This window comes from Penaeus vannamei, chromosome 17, assembly GCF_042767895.1.
Source record: "Penaeus vannamei isolate JL-2024 chromosome 17, ASM4276789v1, whole genome shotgun sequence".
Taxonomy (NCBI): Eukaryota; Metazoa; Arthropoda; class Malacostraca; order Decapoda; family Penaeidae; genus Penaeus; species Penaeus vannamei.
Genome location: NC_091565.1, coordinates 29,850,410 through 29,860,409, shown reverse-complemented (window position 1 = coordinate 29,860,409; position 10,000 = coordinate 29,850,410). Strand labels below are relative to the sequence as shown.

The window sequence follows — 10,000 nt, the reverse complement described above, 5'->3', positions numbered from 1 at the left end:
ATCATCATCCTCGCCTCAGGCATTTGCAACTTGGGTAAGGCCCTTCGCGGGGTGCTCACGGTCTGTGTGCGCGTGCATGTTAATTTGTCAATGCGCCTGTGTGTGTCTGTGTCAGTTCGCATACCAAATATTTATATTATTTTATGCTCGTGTGGCATTCATAATTATCTTTTCTTACTTTCTGATTTCCTTTCTATACTCTTTACCCTTACCCTTTTCCCCGAGTCCCGTGAATCACACAGCCAGACCCGACTCCCCCTTTGAGAAAACACACAAGCCTTCACCCCAGATTTTCGTTCTCCCGCAGGATTCCTCATAACGTTCATATCGAAGCCAGTGATATGCGGCTTCACCTCAGCGGCTGCCATTACCATAGCCTCATCGCAGCTTAAAGGACTCTTCGGCCTATCCTACAACTCTGAAGGATTTTTGGAGACATGCGAAAAGCTGTTTAGTCATATTGCGGAGACCAAGTGGCAGGACCTCACGTTGGGGATATGCTGTATGATCTGCCTGCTGCTCATGAGGGTTAGTTAAGGAGAGAGGGGGAAAGGATCAAGGACGGGAATGAAAGAGGGAAAAGGAGAAAGATATGGTGAGAAAGAAATAGAAGGAGAAAGAGGCAGAAGGTGAGGGGGAGAAAAAGAAAGAGAAAACGTCATACGGACAGGGATCCAGAAAAAAAGAAGAGGGAGAGAGAGGAGAAGAAGAAGAAGGGAGAGAGAGAGATGAAGGGAGAGAAAGAGAGAGAGTAGAGGAAAGGAGAGAGAGAGAGAGAAAGAAGAATGGAGAAAGAGAAAGAGCAAGGAAGAGAGAGAGAGAGGGGAAGTGAGAGACAGAGGAAGGGAGAGAGAGAGAAGGGGGGAAGAGTGAGTGAGAAAGAGAGAGAGGGAGAAAGAGAAGGGGAGAGAGCGAGAAAGAGAGAAAGGGAGGGAGGAAGGGAGAAAGAGAGAGAGTGAGAGGGAGAAAGAGAGTGAGAGGGAGAAAGAGAGAGAGAGTGAGAGGGAGAAAGAGAGAGAGAGAGTGAAAGGGAGAGAGAGAGAGAGTGAGAGGGAGAAAGAGAGAGTGAGAGAGAGAAAGAGAAAGAGTGAGAGGGAGAAAGAGAGAGAGTGAGAGGGAGAAAGAGAGAGAGAGTGAGAGGGAGAAAGAGAGAGAGTGAAAGGGAAAGAGAGAGTGAGAGGGAGAAAGAGAGAGAGTGAGAGGAAGAAAAAGAGAGAGTGAGAGGTAGAAAGAGAGAGGGAGAGTGAAAGGTAGAAAGAGAGAGAGTGAGAGGTAGAAAGAGAGAGAGAGAGAGGTAGAAAGAGAGAGTGAGAGGGAGAAAGAAAGAGAGAGAGAGGTAGAAAGAGAGAGTGAGAGGGAGAAAGAAAGAGAGAGTGAGGGAGAAAGGTAGAGAGAGAGTGAGAGTGAGCAAGCAAGCAAGCGAGAGAGAGAGAGAGAGAGAGAGAGAGAGAGAGAGAGAGAGAGAGAGAGAGAGAGAGAGAGAGAGAGAGAGAGAGAGAGAGAGAGAGAGAGAGAGAGAGAGAAAGGGGGAGAGAGAGTTTGCAATGATGAGGACATAACTTTCAATTCTCTTGGTGGGAATAATAACAAGAAGAAATATATATGATAATCCACAGCCAAAGATAATGAAGATAATTATTTTCCAAACTTATTTCAGAAATTAAAGGACTTAAAAGCTGTGAAGCCAAATGCAGCAGATTCCACGGGGAAAAAAGTATTTAAGAAGATCATATTCCTATCGTCTGTGGGAAGAAACGCCATTGTCGTCATCGTCGCTGGCATCATTGCATTTGTTGCTCCAGAAAACACGTTCCAGCTGACAAGTAATTTTTTCTTGTTTTTATCATTAACTGTATGAGTATTAGTGGATTTATTATTCTGATATGTAAGGACTGCGCGATCATTGCGGTTCCCAGAATACCTTTCACAGCCCTCGTGCACACACATACACCATACCATCACACGCACGTCCCACACGCGCGTGCACGCACGCATGCACTCACGTACACATACATGCGCGCACGAACTCCCAAACTAAACTCTCCCGCCTTGCAAGGTGACTACTCTGTCCGTCCCATCGCTTCCAGAAAGGGTGGACGGGGGCATGCCAAGCTTCCAGCTTCCTCCCTTTTCTACCGAAGTGAACAACGTCACCTACTCGTTCGGCGACATGATGACGTCCGTCGGCTCGGGGGTCGCCATCATTCCTCTCATTTCTATCCTGGAAAGCATTGCCATTGCCAGTGCATTCGCCGGAGGAAAAACCATTGATGCTACTCAAGTAGGTGACGCTACAAGAAACTGTTCCTTTGCTAGTAGGTCACCGTAGATAGGCAGTTTCACAGTATACCTTTGCATAACTGATCGCGAAGACTTTGGTATCGATTGATTGGTCTCACCCGCTAGTGTGCATATAAATAGGAATTATGCCCGGACCCCCCCCCCCCCACCATCACCACCACCACCACCACCACCACATTCTTGGCCCCGACAGCCTGGTAGGCCATGAAAGGTAACAGGGGGATTGCGGGTTGAAATATAAATCATATACACAGTCACTATATTATCTAACGAAGGGAGCTGTCCCCCCTGCGACCCCCCATAGGGAGCGTCGCCCCTCCAACCCCGCCAAGGGAAACAGACTGCGTTTACATGGCGAGAGAGAGCGTCGGACAGACTCGGCATCGGAAGCTCTCTCCTGCCGTGGGCACGTGGAGCATCCTTCGCCTTCCTTTGCGGGGGCTGAGGGGCAGGAGCTCCCACGGAAGGGGAGTCGTGTGTCCTCCCTTGCTATCGTCGCTAAGGAAGGTTTCCGCGGCATAACTTCGATATGTATGTATTGTAGGGAAAAGTGGAATCCACCGATACCAAAATCGTCGCGATCGTTTATGCGAAGGTATTCTGTAAAATTACCGACAGGCATGATATGCCCGCCAGTGCATCTGTGTAAACAACGGCGGAGCCAGCCTCATGAAGGTGGGAGGCCAATGTAGTCTCAACGTTACGCTGAAGGCTCAGCGTTATATGGGGCCCGCCCATCTTCCTTGCGGAAACGTACCAACGCCCTTTCCTACAAGTTTTATTTTTCAGAAAATCAGCACTAATTTTTTAAATTTCTCATTTCTATTCGAAAAAATCCCCCTTTTAATTCTGATGCCTCTCAATTTATTTCTTACTTCTTATCCCAGAAATTTTTTAAGATGTTTAAAAACATTTGGTACTAAAATGCAGAAAGTTTCAAATTAAATTGTAAAACTTTTATCACAAGTGAGTGAATGCACATTAGAAAATGAGGGGGTCCGGACCCCCCATTCCCCCACCCATGGCTCCGCCACAGTATTAAGAAAATCGTGTTTCTTTGCGAAAGGCAGATATGTTCGATTTCCTAGTTACTTAGGTCCGTCAGCTTCGAGAAGTATTCCAGGACGGATTTGTTAGTTACTCCGATAGGTCATCGTGGAAAAGTGTCCTAGGAGAAAGTTTGATATGATGCATAGATTGGCTGGTAAAATGTGATGTGAATATTTGCATTTCAAATAACAAAAGACTGAATATATGTGATTTTGCCAGTCCTTAGAACTTGATGCTATGTATACGCATTAAACTAATGATTAGAACACCAAACTCATTTGTTTTCTGGTATGTACTGGTGTATCAACCAGTCTTTCTAGCTCTAGTCACTCATGCAAAATTATGATTTGCAGGAAATGATCGCCCTTGGTTTCTGCAATATTTTGGGGTCATTTGTGCAATCGATGCCCGTCACTGGATCTTTCTCTCGAACGGCCGTCAATGCCACGAGCGGGGTCAGGACGCCGGCGGGGGGCGTGGTGACCGGACTGCTGGTGATGCTGGCGTTGGCCTTTCTGACGCCTTACTTCAGGTCAGGAGAGTCTCCCCTGATTAACACACGCACATGCACACGCATACACACATACGCATACACGCACGCATACACGCACGCATACACATACGCATACACGCACGCACACACACACACTTTCACACACGCATACACACACGCTTATACACACGCTTATACACACGCTTATACACACGCTTACTCACACGCTTACACACACGCTTACACTCACACATAAATACACACACGCTTACGCACACACACACAAATACACACACACGTAAATGCACACACACACACATAAATACACACACATAAATACACACTTTAAGCAAGATATATCTATATCTAATTAGATATCTAATTAGATACACACACACACATAAATACACACACACACACACACATAAACACACACACACACATAGATACACACTTTAAGCCAGATATATCTATATCTAATTACTATATGATACATATATATATATATATATATATATATATATATATATATATATATATATATATATATATATATAATATAAATTATATATATATATATAATATAAATTATATATATATACATATATATATATATATATATATATATATATATATATATATATATATATATATATATATATATATGTATCATATAGTAACTTGATATAGATATAGCTGGGTTACACACACAGACACAAATACACACAAACACACATGTACACACACATACACACACGCTTTCACACACGCTTACACACGCGCTTACACACACACTTACACACACACTTACACACACGCATAGATACACACACGCATAAATACACACACGCATAAATACACACACGCATAAATACACACACGCACACACACACAGACACATACATACAGACACATACATACAGCCACATACATACAGCCACATACATACAGCCACATACATACAGACACATACACACACGCATACACACACGCTTTTACACATGCTTACACACATGCTTTCACACTTGCTTACGCATACGCTTTCACACACGCTTACGCATACGCTTACACACATGCTTACACACACGCTTACACACACGCTTACACACACGCTTATACACACGCCTATACACACGCTTACACACATACACACACACACACACACACATACATACATACATATACACATAAATATGCATACACACACACAAATACACACACATAAATACATCCACACACACATAAATATGCCCACACACACATAAATACACCCACACACACATAAATACACCCACACACACATAAATACACCCACACACACATAAATACACCCATACACACATAAATACACACATATAAATACACACACACAAATACACACACACAAACACACACACGCAAATACCCACACACAAATACACACACACAAATACACACACACGCACACGCATACATGCACACACATGCACACACACGCACACATACACACACATACACACACATGCACACTTGCACACGCACGCACACATGCACACACACAAACAAGTAATTGAAGACATATAGACTAGACAGATTGAAGAATGAGTGTCCAATTATAACAGGGGTGGGAGCAGGACTTGCATAATTATGATGATTATAACTGATGTAAGTGAAGTAACAGTATTATGAGAAATAATATACTGATATTATAAACTGAATCTAGAATGCAGGATTATAGAAAATATATTAACAGCAGGTGATGCAAGTCTTACTGTTTTAATCATATATATTGCAAAATATGTAGTATAGTGGTATTCAGTTTGGACTATGTGCCCGAAGTGCTGAATCTCTCTTGATTTTTTCTGGATCAGTGGGTGGTACCAGCATGCAAATATTTATATATCTGCCTTTCTCTAGGTTTTCTACATAGTGCTGAGAGTAAGCTTCTTTTCACAGATACATTCCTAAGGCCACATTGTCAGCTATGATCATCTGCGCAGTGATATTCATGGTGGAATACGAGATGGTCCTCCCAATCTGGAGAGCAAGGAAGTTGGACCAGCTACCTCTCTGGGGTTCCTTCCTCACATGTTTGTTCTGGAAGCTTGAGTATGGTATCTTGGTTGGGGTTGGCATTAACCTGGCCATTCTCTTGTATGGTACTGCTCGACCCAAGGTTGGGGTGACAGCCGTGATGAGACAGGTAATTATATTTTACGTTATATTTATAACAAGTATTTTTTTTCCATTTATTTCTTTGTTGTAATTTACTCACTAGAGTTCTTTTCTTTCTTTTTGTAAAGAACAATTAACAAGAGGACATTGCTGATTATGCTGCCTGTGATACTTCAAGTTTTATTTGCAGTTGATAATTTTTACCCTAGGTGTAATATATGATAAGAGAACTACTAGCCACAAAAAGTATCTTTGGATATATGCTGTTTATGATGTAGAAATCAGACAATAGGTGCTGTCTGTAATAAGGGTATGTTAATCTGGATACCAGATTAAACTTTTAATTTTTATGGTAATATTAGAAGCTTATATTAATTAATTAGAATTGAATTAGAATAAAAAACAAATTTAATATAGAATTTATTACTTTTTAGCCATTCTAAGGTTAACAGATGTTATAGGAATTAACAGTCACACATCTCATCTTGGTACCAACTTGATAAAGGAAGCTTGCTCACATTTTGTCTGCATTAACTTCATTTGAGTTTACATAGTTATCCTCATTTTCTTGAACATCAGCAATTGATGACCAAAATTATATATAATACAATACATAGGTATATATTCAGGTTAGCATACGATATGCAGCTACATAGGTTCACTATTGCAGTGAATGTTGAACCCAGACCAAAGCAAAGATTAAAGGATATGAGCCTTTAAGATCGATTAATTCAAGAAAGAAAGAAAGGTGAGTGTTGTAGAAGATTTCAGAAAGGGTTTTGTTGCAAAGGGAAAAATATAGCAATGAGTGATGATATTGATCATATACATTTTATGGCTGAAGCTTTTGTGTGAAGGCTAGAGCATTGTGCCTTTTCTGTCTAGCTTTTACATGAAGAGAGAATATAGAAATTCTGTCATAAGCTTTGCTTTATCTGTTTTTTATACTCTGGTCTTACCAAAGATTCCTTGAATTTTATAAAAGCTCATTTCATTGACAGTGCTCTCCCAATACTCAGTTATTATTTTCATTCATATTTGTGATGCACAATAAGGCACATTAACATTGAAATGAGGCAGCCAAATGTGACATTGCAGTTTGATATTCAAAAGTAGTTTTCTTTTCTGTTTCAATAGTTGGCAATAGTGTATAAGAGGTGTTAGTATTTTTTTTTATTTTTTAGAAGTATAAAATTCTGGAAATCATTAGATAGCACTGTCCAGTAGTAATTTAATTAGTTTAATGTTTAATACAAAATGAAAAAAACAAACACAAAGAAAAATGTATCAGGAAAATTTGGATTCATTTGTTCCTTCTTTTTTACCCATGAATCAAAGCTTGCTTATGATTCACCATTTGTGTTGATTTCACAGGAGAATACATTAACAAGTGTGTGCAAATTTGCATGGCATGTAACCCAGTGGATGTTTGAGCAGCAATGTTTCTTTGCTATTTTTTTCTTTCTTTCTTTTTTTGCCAGTGCTATCCCGTGCAGTGCAGATTAGTAGTAGTGGAAGAAGCAAAGTCTCACACAGCAAATATAATTATATAGTTGAAGAAATATGATGCCATTACAAAATTGTTCTGAGTGTTTTGTTTTGATATCTATAACAGTCTTTTTCAATAAAATCCGACAATGTTCTTGATAATATAACCAGGAGAAGCAGCTGCATTTTTTACAAGTGATGTTTATTATATTGTAATTATTATGAATTTACATTGGATGCTTCCCCCTTCCTAGGATGGAGATGAACCTGCGTATATTTTGGTGGAGCCACGTAGTGGTCTTTTCTTCCCATCGATTGACCATGTAAGATCAGTTGTAAGCAAGGCAGGCCGAGGAATGGCCAATGGAAACCTGACAGTTGTCGTGGACTGCAAACATTTTGTTGGGGTTGATTTTACTGCTGCCAAGGTAAATAATTGTGAAAGATATTTAAAGATTTAAATAAATGGGAATGCATAATTGTAGGTATGGACCTGAGCAAGAAATAATTTTCTTGCAAGGATATATAACCTTAGTTTTCTTTAGCACTTTCTAGCAGGATTTTAGAGTATGTAGTATAAGTGTTTATATATCATTATTTGTGTGTGTGTCTGTGTGTCTGTGTGTCTGTGTGTCTGTCTGTTTGTGCATGTGAAAGATTGTGTGTTCTTGTGTATGTTAAAGAGAAAACTCATGTTTGCGTGTGAACATGTGCATGTGAGCATCTTTGTTCAAGTATTTGTACACACATACACCTATTTACCTGTCTCATTATGAAAGAATATGTCCCTGCATTTGTATGTGGTAATTCCAGTTCATTTATGTGATCACACATAGGATACTTGTGTATACCTTTTAATGCATTCTGGGAATAGTTCCTCTGTCAGGGAAAGGTATTTATGATAATGCTTTAATTAGATACTTCTACTTATAGAGCTTTCCAGCCGTGGTATTAGGCAGACCTTTTGACTATGCCAGTAGGTTAGAGCTTGAAAAAGATGATGAAATCAGAGTTGAAGGTATTGCTGTCACTATAAAAATGTCATTGTCAAAGAGTGGAATGTTATTGTTTGTAAGAGATTTAACTTGAAAAGCATTGGAGTGTAAACTTGTGCCATTATCATAATTCTGCAGTGTGTTTTCAAACATGATAAAAACAATCTGTGCCTTAAACCAGTATGACAGTTTTAAGAATACTTATGATTTATCAGATATATATAACAGAACCAGAATACTACTAAATAAGCTAAATGCAGTTTAGATAGATTTACATTTCTGACCATTATGATAAATCTTCTTACTTATATTCTAGGGAATCAAGGGTCTTTGCATGGACTATGAAAAGCGTCACCAGGACCTGATATTCATCAACGTCACGCCAGGTGTTGAGCGGGGGCTCAGGTCAATCTGTGATAGTCTCAACATCGTCGCATCACAGTTCGAGCTACACAACTCTTTAAAAAGTGCGTTTAAAAAGAGCTTAGCAAGTAGGTCATAGTACATAAATTCTATCATAAAGAGATCTTGATACATAGATTATATATTTTATGACATCTTTTCTCTTGCTATTTCTGTGTTTGTACTGTATTTTTTTCTGTGTCATCTGATTCTTGTCAAGTATTTATGAATTTTGAATGTACACATGTAGCCTCTGCTTATTAAACTGTATTTTATTGTATGTTATATTTAAACTTATTAAATATTTTGCTTACAAAAGATTAGATTAAGAATAAAAAAAATATATAATGTGGATATACTCTTAAATGTTCAAAAATACACATACACACACCTGTTGCTACATATTTTTATATTTTATGCTTATTTATAAGCTTTAACTGTCCTTGCTTAAATTGACATAGTTCTAATGATTACAGCTATCATTATAATTTATAAATTATATAACAATATTCAACTCATGAAATGCGGGTGGGATGTTATCATGCCATGGCTGCACTGCTCTTGGTCACTGATGGCACCATACCAGGATATACCTAATGCTATGGGCTTGTCAGAAGGAGTTTGTCTGTCTCTGTGTGCCTGTGTGCTGTATCAATTGTTTGGTGTCACAATTAGATATTCTATATTACATTTTGATATAGATTCACTTTAGAAATAAAAAAGTTCAAACACGTGCTTATAATCTTTAACACCATGGTTATTGTGAATTAATGTAGATTTTTATGAAATAAAATGAATGCAAGAATCTACATGGAACCAAGAAATGTGTCTTATCTGTTTCGTCTCACTTAAGTAAAATGCAGTTGATTCTACCGTGCTTCTGTGCTGTCCATTACATTGAGAGAACACTTAAAACCATAATAAATAAGAAGATATGGCCTAGTTTATGTAATTTGTGCAATTGTGTCAAATTCCTGTGGTGTTCTTCTTATTCTTTGGAATTTCTTCATATGTTTATATTATCGTGTTTTGGGGATTTCTGTATAAAGTGTATCTTTCATAGAATAAATCTTAATATTTTCTTAATTTAAATGTTTGTACAAGTAGTTTGCCTATA

The 10,000-nt window shown here is 38.9% G+C and overlaps 1 protein-coding gene across 7 annotated transcripts in view; it reads left to right on the top strand.

Annotated features, from left to right (window-relative positions):
- LOC113812358 (sodium-independent sulfate anion transporter) overlaps positions 1-10,000 on the top strand; it is an 89,631-nt gene that overhangs the window by 62,462 nt on the left and 17,169 nt on the right. For 4 of the 7 annotated variants that reach the window (XM_070132178.1, XM_070132183.1, XM_070132182.1 and 1 more), the window contains exons 4-11: positions 1-34; positions 308-528; positions 1,658-1,823; positions 2,088-2,281; positions 3,705-3,883; positions 5,780-6,026; positions 7,741-7,914; positions 8,798-8,948. The exon at positions 1-34 is cut by the window's left edge and continues 162 nt beyond it. In XM_070132178.1, the coding sequence (XP_069988279.1) occupies positions 1-34; positions 308-528; positions 1,658-1,823; positions 2,088-2,281; positions 3,705-3,883; positions 5,780-6,026; positions 7,741-7,914; positions 8,798-8,948 (1,366 nt within the window). Of the gene's footprint in view, positions 35-307; positions 529-1,657; positions 1,824-2,087; positions 2,282-3,704; positions 3,884-5,779; positions 6,027-7,740; positions 7,915-8,797; positions 8,973-10,000 lie in introns of all 7 variants that reach the window. The other 3 variants (XM_070132177.1, XM_070132180.1, XM_070132179.1) reach the window with 1 other exon arrangement.